The sequence below is a fragment of the Oreochromis aureus genome, linkage group 13, assembly GCF_013358895.1.
Source record: "Oreochromis aureus strain Israel breed Guangdong linkage group 13, ZZ_aureus, whole genome shotgun sequence".
NCBI lineage: Eukaryota > Metazoa > Chordata > Actinopteri > Cichliformes > Cichlidae > Oreochromis > Oreochromis aureus.
In genome coordinates this window covers 18,965,085-18,977,424 of record NC_052954.1, presented here as the reverse complement: position 1 = coordinate 18,977,424, position 12,340 = coordinate 18,965,085, and the positions used below count along the sequence as shown (strand labels likewise).

General features: G+C 39.3%; 2 protein-coding genes across 4 annotated transcripts; both read right to left on the bottom strand.

Moving 5' to 3' along the window:
- Positions 1–426: 426 nt before the first annotated feature.
- Positions 427–5,022, bottom strand: rps24 (ribosomal protein S24). 3 transcript variants are annotated; one of them, XM_039622007.1, is made up of 7 exons: positions 4,996–5,022; positions 4,745–4,849; positions 4,042–4,107; positions 3,737–3,946; positions 1,947–2,060; positions 1,060–1,080; positions 427–512 (listed from the first exon to the last, which is right to left on the bottom strand). In XM_039622007.1, exons 1-6 carry the CDS (start codon positions 5,005–5,007, stop codon positions 1,075–1,077), a joined length of 513 nt encoding a protein of 170 aa, XP_039477941.1. In that variant the 5' UTR covers positions 5,008–5,022; the 3' UTR covers positions 427–512; positions 1,060–1,074. The 3 variants fall into 3 exon arrangements, with proteins under 3 accessions (XP_039477941.1, XP_039477942.1, XP_031591072.2); XM_039622008.1 differs by having other exon boundaries at positions 4,745–4,813; XM_031735212.2 differs by lacking the exon at positions 1,060–1,080.
- Positions 5,023–6,280: 1,258 nt separating this feature from the next.
- Positions 6,281–11,203, bottom strand: eif4ebp2 (eukaryotic translation initiation factor 4E binding protein 2). Its single transcript, XM_031735215.2, has 3 exons — positions 10,880–11,203; positions 8,465–8,644; positions 6,281–8,348 (listed from the first exon to the last, which is right to left on the bottom strand). The coding sequence occupies exons 1-3, from the start codon at positions 11,010–11,012 to the stop codon at positions 8,317–8,319; spliced, it is 345 nt and encodes a 114-aa protein (XP_031591075.2). The 5' UTR covers positions 11,013–11,203; the 3' UTR covers positions 6,281–8,316.
- Positions 11,204–12,340: the final 1,137 nt, after the last annotated feature.

Here is a 12,340-nt window from a genome sequence, read left to right as displayed (position 1 = left end):
TACAAGTGAATAATTGAAGAAGAAAAACAAACAAACAAAAAAATCACTTTTTGGCTGCTTGACAGTAATGTTACAGCAAAGCCACTGGATGTCACCATCAACACTGCGTGTGTCATTTAACTATGTAAATATGTAACTTGTATTCATCATATTTACTGCACTCACACTGGAAAACTGGCCCAGAGTCCTTAGTAATGAAATTCGCAGATGTCAAAGCTACAAATATCAGCTTTTCCAACAGCTTCTACTCAGCAGCCTACAAAAACACAGCAGGTCATTCGGATCAGAGGGCTGGCTGCCAGCTATCTGACTTTTCACTCCTCCAGTGTTTTACAGTAACACTCAAACACCTGCTGGCTTCTTTCAAAGTCTAGAGTTTAAAAACATATGGTGAATTAAATTCTTTCAAAAACAAACCCAAAGACATTTTTCCAATTTTTTCCAAACTTTATTTGATGACAATATACAAGAACATCTTGAGCACGGAGACCCTCCCTGGCTGTCTGGGATCACTGTGGGAAAGAAAGAAAAAAAATCAATACCACAGCAAATTTAATTTAAACTACAGCAAAAGAAAACCTCACAGTGAGTTTCCGTAAGTTAGAAGACAAATGTTCAAAATAAAAGTTGCATTTTTTGTTGGGAAAGTTTAAATTCACACTTGAATGCAGTCTGAGTAAGACATTTTACTTGACGAACATAATGTCCAGAGTACAATTCACACATCGACAGGCTTTTAGTTGAGCTTCCCCACACAAAACAAGCTAAAACCCACATGCTACACTCTGCTTCTATTAGCTACAGATATGCACTATCAAAGCAGTCTGTTCAAATCTAAGTCAGAGTGGGAAAAGCCCACTGTAGCAGATAAAGTGGTAGAATGGGCTGGAGTAGTGGGAAAACACATAAGCTGGGAGTTTAAAAACACCATTGTGGGGGGTGAAAGACACTGAAGGAAAACTGCAGGGAAAATAAGGAATGACATGCACGGCAAAGCTCAGGTCTATCAGCGTCTGATGTGCAACACATTAGCACACCATGCTTGTTCTGCTTCTATACCTGCAGACTGACACTTCATTTCTGCAAAAGAAATCCATGGAAAGCAAAATCAAGAACAAAACATGGCACAAAAACGATGTTAACATGTTGAAAATTGAAACGTGGAATAGAAAAGAGCTCTGAATGGACCCAAGAGTTTTGACCAAGGCCAATAAACAGCACCACAAGCATGGCTGGACAGTGTCAATATTTTCCTGGCCAGCTGTGCTGTAGCTATTCCAGATGCAGTGAATTGGACTGAAACACCGTCCAGCTGGGCTGCGACATTCAGAGATCTATTCTGTGTGACTGATGCCAAAGAGGGTACAGAAGTATGCAGGGTTTCAGAAGATTACATAATCATTACTAGTACATTAAGTACTACTTTGATGTATTGTTTGGGCGATCTCCTCGCAATGTTAACAGGTTTATAACACTACAACACTATTAGTTTACAGTAGTACTTGTTAGTACTAGGAGAAGGGATGGGTAGTATTTCGAATTAACCGGTGGGGTCAGATCCTTTCATATTGGATGACTCGTGTACATCCAAAGACAAAAGCACTACAGCTTTGGTGAAAAGATGGATCAGGGAGGGTGCAAAAGCAGGAGTTACTGAGCTACTGAATGTAACTCCTGGATTATCTGCACACTGCACTTAAGTCTATTTCTGGAAAGCATTTACCTTCTACAGTTTCCGAAGATAATGAGATATGATTGGAAAGATGACAAAGGAAATTAAAACAGCAGAAGAGTTGTGGAGAAACAAAGATTAGCAGGGTAGAATAAAAGGACAGGTGTGTAATGAAAATCAAATAAAATACAGAGATTTCACAGTAGCTTGGATAATGGTCGAGCCCATTTCCCTGTGGCAAACTATGAGGGTGGTCAATGAGTGCTCACGATACCTTTTTGCCAGCAGCGCCAACACTGGCCTTCTTGACGCCTCGTACTTTCTTCATTCTGTTCTTGCGTTCTTTGCGCTGTTTCCTGGAGGTCTTCTTCTTCTCATAGAGACCGTGCTGAGGACAAAGACAAACGCATTTTATTTTACAGACTGTAAAAGAACATGGAAAACCTCGAGACTGTGACAGGCTTTTAAAAAAAGACCTGTCAGAGTCAGAGCCAGAGTTATTACAGTTTATAACTCTGGCTACGGTTTATATTTTGTAATTAGTTTTTCATTTTATTTCATTCTGACTTTTTATTTTTAATTAAATTTAGTTTCTAGAGTGGATTTTCTTGTTTCAGTTTAGTTTTTATTAGTTCAAGTGTTAGTTTTTGTCTCTTTAAATACTACTGTATGACAATCACATGTCACAGGCAAAATTTAGGAAACTCAGTGCAGGTATAAGACTTAACAGACTCAATAGACACATCCTTTTTAATAACACTTATCAAACTAAGAAAGGACATTTCCTCTATATTCAAGGGCTGCTCTGCTAGAGTTCCACCAAAAACTTAAAATCAATCAAATCCATGTAAAATCCGGTATCTAGTTTACAGGAGGGCTGAACCGATTCACCATTTAGCACTTCTTTATCAGAGATAATACTATCAATATTACTAACAGGAACACATTTTCTTCTTTTAAACACAGGCTACTGGAAAAAATGAATTAGTGGTAGTTCAAGGCATCATTAAACTGTATGTCCACCTAATGGCTCTGACCACATTGTTTTTAATACTCTCTGCTCCACTGCATCCCATACTTAAGATGGAGATGTCACCAGAACCGATTCTGAAAATGCAACAGTGTTTTGTTGCTGTAGATCTCTTTTAGGCAGCATGTGTACTGAAGCTCGTCTATCCTTACATGCTGAAAAGGACAGGAAACCTCACACACACCCACAGAGGGCACAGCAAAACACTAAATGGAAGACTGGGACTAGTGCAACTAGTTGGGGGTACGGAAGTACTTTGCGATGCTTCCTTGATTGGTTGCCATTTTATTTGCAGCAGCTGGCTTTGCCACTGTAAAATCAGCTATGGTCCATGGTATATGAATTCTTAGCCCTAATGCAATGTAGCCAACATTATACCTGTACCACGATTAGGAGGCCACACAACAACCATCCTAATAGTTCAGTGTGTGTTAACAGACTGTTAAAAACATTTCAATAAATGGTCTGCCACAATCAAATCAGCTTGATTTGTTTAAATACATGGGATAACCTTTTTCCTCCTCCACGGTGCCATATTGGGTACAGAGAATTAGGTACGTCTTGTGATACTGGTTTCCTTAATCTCTGGTTTCATGACTCAAGCAGAGTCTTCATGGCAAGGTGCTAACTATTTTAAAAAATACATATCCTGATAGGTTAATAGAAGCCCCATCATTTTCACTTTCTATATCTCTCCAACATACTGCATGTTTATATGCAGCTACATGCAGAATATCAGCCAATATCCCTGTCAGATTTTTTACTCCCTAAAAACATCAAATCTGGTACTAACCTGGCTCTAGGTTCAGGATAATAATAAATACTACATCCTAATGTCATCAAAAGCTCTTCTCGGGTAAAATAATAACATAACATAACATAACATTACACTGGAAGTCCAGACTGTTGCAGAATTTGAGACATGGCTGACAGAACATGCATCTCCTGCTCATATATACCAATTTCAACAGACAGCTCTCTGATCTTTGTATAGCCACTCATGTTGACACTTAGCAAAGTTATTCAAAACTCACCCTGGCCAGTCTGTGCTTGGGCTCATTCTTCTTGGCATAATCTAGGGAGTCGTACACCATGGCAAAGCCTGTTGTCTTGCCGCCACCGAACTGAGTCCTGAAGCCAAAGACGAAGACGACATCAGGGGTGGTCTTGTACATCTTGGCGAGCTTCTCCCTGATTTCAGTCTTTGGGACTGTGGCCTTGCCGGGATGGAGGACATCAACGACCTACAGAGAGGAAGGGGCAGGCGATTAATGTGTCTTGCTTCAGGACTGGAGCTTAAGCTCGAGATGTGATCAACTGAGAACATGTGAGCCCTTACCATTTGCTTCCTCTGAAGCAGTCGGTTCGTCATGAACTTGCGGGTCCTGACTGTTACAGTGTCGTTCTGAAGACGGAAGGAAATTATGCATTAGCAACCAGAAAACTGCTGTACTTGTAAGAGTCTCATAATAGTGAAGACAGAGGCTCATCTGTCTCACCCCTACCACTATGTTGACATAATATCAGTTAAGTCCTCGACTCTCCTAACGTTTACACGGTGTGCTAACTTAGAAATAAAACAACTAATTGCTGTAAAGCCTATTTCTGCCCGTTACTGAAGTGTTCCTGTGGTACTTTAACAAACATGCTAGCCTAACGTGTGGGCCGCCATTAGTGTAATTATGCTAACGTTAGCTGCCATAGGTAGGACTGTAAGCTGCGCTATTTTGTGTTTATTTACTAAATTAACGGATTATCTACGCGTATTAATGTGGCCATGTGGTGCATAGAAATCAATTTACAACGACTGGAAAGACAAGTGTAGCCGCTGTTGTGTGCAATATGCGGATCGACCTCAGTCAGACTAGCATCCTGACGGTATCGCTGAAATTTCTCTAAGATCGTTTCACACTACAACAATATCAACATTTTATTATAAAGCAGCTCTAAAGGATCACTTGGTCTGAGAGAAATGTGTGTTGGTGAACGGATGGCCACGATGATCGACAGATTTTACTCGCAATTTTCACCACAAGACTCACCATCTTGACGCCGGCCTCGCTCAGGGACGTAGAAAAGGAGGAAGGACCAGCAGGCAACCGGATTAATGCCTGCACAAAATTGAGCGGGCATGTTACTCGTACTGCCTGATGGAAAAGATGAAATCGGCGAAATTTAATTTTTTTTCGGTTTCTAACAATATTTAATAAATGTGAAAGCATCTTAATTACGCTACAAAGAAATATAGCCTATTATATGATACTTTTAAAGCAAAAATCAGAACTTTCCTCACCATAAAAAACATTTGGCCTTGAGGTAAAAACTGTGGACGTTTGTTTCTGCCACATAAGAAATTGTTTTTCATCGGAAAAAATACTGCTACTTTTTTTTTTTTTTTAACCATTGACAAATAAAAATTCTTGTTGCTATACAAAATATCGGGTTATTAAAAAAAAAACTGGTTCTTATCTCAAAGGTTTAGACCATTAGCTCAAAATTTTGACTTAATTTACATTTTAGATTCTCCCAGTTTTTAGTAATTTTCGCATTGGTTTAAGTAAGTCAGTCCAACAAAACTTGTTTTCAGTGGAGAAAACAAACTTCTAGAGTAAAATGACATAATGAACAACACTTCTGGCAGTTCTTCAGTTCAATAGACATCAATTCTCATTTTGTAGTCTCATTCATTTTAGAGGATGGACAGAAAACACATAACACAGCTAACAACATAATAAGGAAACAAAAGAAGCACAAGGTGCAGTTTTGTTTTTTTAATACTGTAACATACTGGGCTGAACCTTTTAGGTAGGACCAAATTGCTTTTTGATGAAAGCATTTCATTTCCAAACTGCGCTGGAAAAAAGAACACTATAAGTGCAGGTTTTTGTCAGGGTAACCTCAAACGCACACCTCTTTTGGAGCTTCAAGATCCATCCACATTAACAATGCCCATCCCCTTAAAAAAAAAATAAATAAAAAAAATAAAAATAGGGGGGAATGACAATATAGTTTTTGCATATTCATATATGGTGTAAAATCGGGGAATAGACTAAGCGTAGAGCTCAAACAATTTCCAAACACAGTTTAAAAAGAAAGATTTTTTCTTTTTAAACCAAGTATAGGTCAGATTTGTTTTTACACGTGCATACATATGTAGTCATTGAAGAGATTATCAAAGAGCAGTAACAGGGACAGGATTAAGTCCATCACCCTGCCCTTTTTCAAAGATGTAAACTAAGTGGTGCAGTGTTGTTGGTGGTAATTCAGTATCCTCCCTCTTGTTTATTATGCGCTTTTGAAATAGAGCAATCAATTTACTTATGAACGTAAACACCAACAAGACACCAAACACCATTTCTTTTTTTTAAGAAAGTACTTCACATGCACTATTGTGTTAGATGGTAATAGGTGGTTCGCTAAACAACACTCAATGAATAAAAGACAGGAAAATGTTTACAGGGGTAGTCAGATGAGAAGAAAGATCAACTTCTGCGCACCTGTTTGCACGAGTGTGATTCTGCCTCTCAAAGTTGCCAAAACCACACACAAAGAGGAAAAATAAAGCCCCCAAAATCTTGTTTTTCCTTTGTTACGGAATTTTATTGATCTTGCAGCAACAGTGTCCACTGGCATTGGAGTCTCATTTAAAATAAACGTCATTTAAAAATCAGAACAAAAGGTTACAGTAAAATTGGTTTCAAATTTGTCTCTCAAAGCATAATATTAAGCCCTCTTTGTGAAACTGAAGTCACTGGAAAGAAATCTGCCATGTAAATTATAATGCCGTAATGTAAAGACTTATCACGAAACATGGCCAGAATTAATAACGGCAAAAAGAAGGAAAAAAATAATAATCCGACAGACATCAGAGGTTCCAGTCTTACTGAGAAACAAATTCCATGTTGAGTCATTTACCGAGTTCAGAGCTGCTACTTGGACAGAGTACAATTAGCAGGTATGAATATGATTTGTGCTGTTAAAAAAAAAAAAAAAAAAAAAAAAAAATCATTTGAACATAATGAGTGTGCGGTACTCTCACATTGCCAACTTCAATATCCCATATTTACCATTGCACTTCCAAACTTCACAGCTGTTTGAGGAAAGAAAAATGGCAAAGAAAATAAAAAGTATTCCTTTTGCTCAATTGCCAAGTACAATGTTACCTGTTCAATGTTGCAGTGAAAAAATAAACATCTGTTGGAAAGTACAAATTGATGACCAGGTACCTAGTTACTGCATTTCATGTAAAGTAAGGCATGGGCAGGCGTGATTCATGAGATGAACAAGGTAATCTAAAATGGGTTAAGGACACTGGGGGACAGATTTGATTACAGCATCCATCAAGCCTGATGCAAACAGTGTTTTCTGGCTGCTTAACAGTTCCAACAAATCCACAGGCTTGACAGTGCTCATATCCAAACAAATTCACTCAGTACTAAGAAACCGTATTAAAAAATAAAATGCATATAAAAACATCTGGATTATTTCAAGTTTTCCAAAATCCAAAAACACAAGCGGGATATTAACCGTTTCCATGTTCTTCTAAATGTTTTTATCTGGTTTGGAAAGCTCCCAGCACATGGTGCCAAGTATCCTTCGATTTTATCAAATTATGAATGCAGAGCTCCTGCCAACACAACAAGATCAAAGTGTAGTAAAAAAAAAAAGTAATTTTTTTTTTTGGCAGACGAGAAACATGAAAATAAAAATCACAGCGAGGCCACGGTCGTGATGAATTGAGTGGCTTTATATTGTTATACTGAAATGTAACTAAAATCAAAAGCTCGTTTGTCAGTTGCCAGGTTGAAACCTTACATAAGTGGGAAGTACAATCAGTTTTTGATTAAAAACAGCTCAATCGCAGGCTAAAATTCATTCTTAAAAAAAACAACAACAAAAAAAACCCAACAACAACAACAAAAAAAACAAAAACAAACAAAAAACCAAACAAACAAAAAACAAAACACATCTTGGAAATTGGAAACTTACGCACGCTTGTGTTGGTAATGAAGAGTGAAGTCTTGGAATGGCATGAAATCTTCACCTAATTGAAAACACAGCATCTCTTTACAAACCATCACTGGAAACTAAAGAGTCCAACTGATAATAATAGACTGTGGGGCTTTTCAAGTAGTTCCAAAACAATTAAACAAAAATCACTGAAATATCATGCTAACAAAGGTCTACAAAACCAAAGACTGTGAGGAATTTCATATGTTTCGATTGATTCCGAGGCCAAGACGAAAAAAATAACCACTTCCTCTCCCAATTTACGTGGATTATTACCTGTTTTACGTCTCTGCTGGGGGACTCTGGAGAAATTGGACTAATTTGTTTGGGCATTCTGGGGGACGCTCCCTTGTTGTGAAGTTAATTTGTACTGCAACTGGTAACCATGGAAATCTATTCAAATAAACTGAGTTTCCAGCAATGGCCACACTGTACCTGTATGATAGACTGAATCCCCATGGTTTACACACAATACATCCAGCAGTGAGACAAAGAGCTAAAGAAGATGGCTGCCATGAGGGCTCACGACATTGGTTTCTACAAGCCAAGCCACTGGCACACGTGTTGCCAGGTTATTTCCTTTTGCTGGTGTGGTTCCAGTCGGTTAGATGTCCATTTCGAACTGAGCATCATCACCTTGAAAGCACAAAAAAAGCGAACAGGACAAGTAGGTATTAAGATGTGTCTAGAAGAAGCAGATTAATTAATCAATATGTGGAACAGTGAATAATGAATAGGCTACTATCTTTTACCAGTTGTAGGCTTGCCACCGTGGTTGTTGACGTGGTTGTTGGCTTCATTCTTCTGGTTCTCAGTCAGGACATTTAGGCTGGTCACGCCAGGGATGACAGGCAGGTGAGCCGGTGGAGTCTGGGCAATAGGAGAATTGCGCCGATCCAGGAGGAACTTGCGGTCGTAGATGATCCGGGTTCCTGAAACGGGACACATCAAGTTTCTGCTACCTTTCAAAGAGATGGCGAATATGGGTGCAGCCTAATTTGTTTAAAGGCAAAAGCCTGGTCTTCATCCAGAGGGGCCAGATTCAGGCCAAGTCAACTATAAGCAATAACATTAGTGAAGCCAACTTCCTGCAAATGCTTCCCCATTAGGTTCAGTATGGTCTCTGATTACCAGAAAGACACTTGCTTAAAGAGTTTCCCTGTACACACTATTGTCTAATAATTTCTGAATAAACGTACTAAAATCTGCAGTCTTGATGGCCATGGTGACATCACAGTATTTGCATTCTTGGCTGACTCAAGAAGCGGTTTGACCTTTTTCCTCTTCTCCATAGCAGGCAAACACAGGTGAAACTAATAACATTAACATCAGCTTGTTCACAATAACGGCAGCGCAGGTCAGGTTGATTTCATCAGCAGCACCTGTGTGACTGATCAAATCAGCTGAGCTTCTTCAAATTTTAGTTTCACTTCTTCCTCTCAGGCGTTTTCTTCCTGCTTCCAAGAAACCCCATTCTTAGGGGTTTCTTAGCCTAAAACTAAATGTGCATTTAGAGTGTAGTTGAGCAGTTTCATTTCACTGTAAACTGACTGTCCTTTTGTGGTTGTAATGCTTAATACAGACATTTCCTGTACAAACCGTTTGCTGATAATGAAAGAAAAACAGTGTTGTGTAATACTGTGCACTGTTTTTGTGGAGACCTGTAATGTAAATGTTCCTCTCTTTGCCTGTATCCGTGCTAAAGGCCATAAATGCAACAGATGTGACAGTTCACACAAAAAGGTCCAGATATATTCTTATAGTGCATCTTTGAGGTATTTTTGTTCATTTCCCCAAATAATAATTAACTCAATTCAGCGGCTACATACTGAACATAGAAGATAGAAACAAACTATTGATCCAATATTAATACTATTGATATTAGGATTTATCCACCCACTTCTAGAAATGAATACTTTAATAGAAAGTCTCTGTGGAAGTACTATTACTATGCAGAATAAAGCATATCAATGACGCCAGTCAGGCAGGAAAATTGTGTAAAATTGTCCTTATTGGAAAGGATCCTTTAGTCCAGGGATGTCAAACTCATTTTACATTGTGGGCCGCATCACAGCCCATTTTGATCTGAAATGGGCTGGACCTGTGAAACTGCCCTTTCTGCAACTGAAAACAGTTCAACTACACATTTAATCCCCGAGAGATATAAATATGAGAAATACAAACAAATGTTCAATTTCAACAATATTTCTCTGTATGATAAAGAAATGCTGCTGTAGTAAATGAAAGAAATCTGTCAGCACAACTCTTTGGGGATAAATTGTAACAAATAAATGTGGAAAATTACAGAAAGTTCTGGTAGCTCATTGCCCATACTGTGCTATAATTACAAAACCAACTTTCTGTTCATTTACAGGACTTGTTTTACTGCGGACCTATTGTCAAGACATTTAATTCGTTGTTTATCTGTTACTTAATCACTTTGTACGTATACACTGACAAGGTGGAGATCTTTATGTGCAGAAAAAAATATATAAAACGTATTAAAATACATTTAAAAGTTCAAAATTTATGCACTCTTTCACATTTTCCAACACCATCCAGTGGGCTGGATTGGAGTCTTTGAGGGGCCGATTCTGGCCCCTGGGCCTTATGTTTGGCACCCCTGCTTGAGTCCTTGTAGAAATCACACATCCAGTATTATGAACTGAAGCTAAAACATATGGAAGCTTGTTTCTGCCACTGAAAAACTAAACTTCTTGCGATCCATAAGTCAAAATATCGACTTAATAACTCATTTTGAAGTTAGTAAGTTAATAAGTCAAAACTTTGACTTATGCATGAAAAAAAAAATCCCAGTGGTGAAAACGAGCTTCCACAGAGACACGCCTTTACCTGTAATCTAACGATCATCAGATTTCTGTTTACCACTGCTGGCAAACATAACACGTACACCTTCTTTACACACAGTTTCAGGTAACAGTGCACTAATGGAATCTCTGCGTTGCCAACGAGCCAATCAGGCAGCAGCTAGAGCGCACGGGGGCGGGGCTAAGCTTTGTTTTTGTTTTCATCTGGATGACAAGGCAGCCTAGGCCAACACTGCCAGGAACAGTTGAAGCTTAGCTGAGACCACAAGCACCACCTCACTCCAATAGTCCCCTCTTTCCCTACAAATCGACGACAAAGCAGGCGAGCTGCCCTCTCACCTCCAGGAGTGGTAGAGAATAAAGTGCCTCCGGGGGTGGTACAATAGTCATGAGGTAGCTGCGTTGTGTCGTTGATCAACACCGTCTTGGTCGGGATGGCCCTGCTCTCGCTAAGCTGACGACTGGTCGACATTTTTGTTTAGCGCCGATTCGGTGACAAATCCAGCAGCTACAGAAAACTGGGGTGTTTGTTTCCCGACGGACGGTGGAAACCCGGGCCGTTCCCCACTCTCTTATGTCTTCCCTAAAGCTTTCTTGTCTCTCCTTTCGTCCTCCCAGCCGTCAGCACCGTCCCCTCCCTCAGCAAGGCAGGAAGCACGACAAGCTGCGGCCGGATGTGAGGTGAACGGTGCGAGGCGTCACTGTCGGTTGAAGCCTATTTTTATACGTTAACAGGGAAATCTGTATGTTCTTCGGAAATCATGCATGCTGACAAGAAATGGTGTTTCTGTCATGATACATAAAAAAACAAAACAAAAGGGGGGACATGGCTATACATGCATGTATAGTTTCCTCTTTCCTTGCTAAAAGTGAAAACATTAGCTCTTATTTTATGAAAAAGGGTTTAATAGCAGAATAGGAAATAGTTATAATTAAAATGTATTAAATAATTATAATAATTCTTAAAACTGAGTTTGGTGTTGCTGTAAAATATACACATCCACGTTAATTTCTATTTTTAAGGTTGCTAAAGAGGCAAGTATGAGAAGGATGGCAGCAAACGTGTTTTACAAGAGGGAAGGTTTACAAGATGGTAGTGAGACGCGCTATGATGTATGGTTTGGAGATGTTAGCACTGAGAAAAATACATATATATTGGACAATAGGATGTTTACGATGGAGCTGGCAGGCAAGAGGAAAAGAGGACATCCATGAATCTTGTCCTCAGAAACGATTCATGGATGTAGAGAAGGAGAACGTGCAGAGGGTTGGTGTGATAGAGGGGGATGTGAGGGAGATGATCTCCAATACGAGCAGCTGGAAGCTTTCTCATAGATGATCACGTTGGGATCATCTACTCCATTTGCCTCAGAATTAAAGTGTAGTCGGAAGTGGCATTTTAAATCAACCTTTACAAAACACAGATATACCTTAAAGTTTCTGTATGTAAGCTGTTTCATACAGGTTGCCTCTTACATCCTCTGTGGATGAATGTCTATATGAAGGAGTCTGCGAGAATAGAAATAGAGAATAAAAGCTAGTAAAAGCACTGTTTCTGGGTGCATCACTAGTTGGATGGAGGGCAGCTGGCAGCTGTATCTGGTCATAATGGGTCTGCTGTGTTAACCTCCTGGAGCTCAAAGCAGTTCAGAAGGTGTAGCATCAGTGGTGAGCTGATCCAATGTGAATATGATTGTAAGGTCACCTCTGAGTATGTATGTGGGCAGTTAGCTGAAAGCATTATCTACAGATCAAAACAAATATAATGGCAAGGCACTTGGATTGAAAAAAGAAAGGGCA

Excerpts from the sequence above, each read along its gene's own strand:
- rps24 (XM_039622007.1), bottom strand. Across the intron at positions 4,108-4,744 it reads GCGAGGCCGGCGTCAAGATG|AACGACACTGTAACAGTCAG; the intron begins GTGAGTCTTGTG and ends TTCCGTCTTCAG. Across the intron at positions 2,061-3,736 it reads CCAAGCACAGACTGGCCAGG|CACGGTCTCTATGAGAAGAA; the intron begins GTGAGTTTTGAA and ends CTTTGTCCTCAG.
- eif4ebp2 (XM_031735215.2), bottom strand. The coding sequence starts at position 11,012 with ATGTCGACCAGTCGTCAGCTTAGCGAGAGCAGGGCCATCCCGACCAAG. Across the intron at positions 8,645-10,879 it reads ATTCTCTACCACTCCTGGAG|GAACCCGGATCATCTACGAC; the intron begins GTGAGAGGGCAG and ends GTCCCGTTTCAG. Across the intron at positions 8,349-8,464 it reads CGGTGGCAAGCCTACAACTG|GTGATGATGCTCAGTTCGAA; the intron begins GTAAAAGATAGT and ends TGTGCTTTCAAG.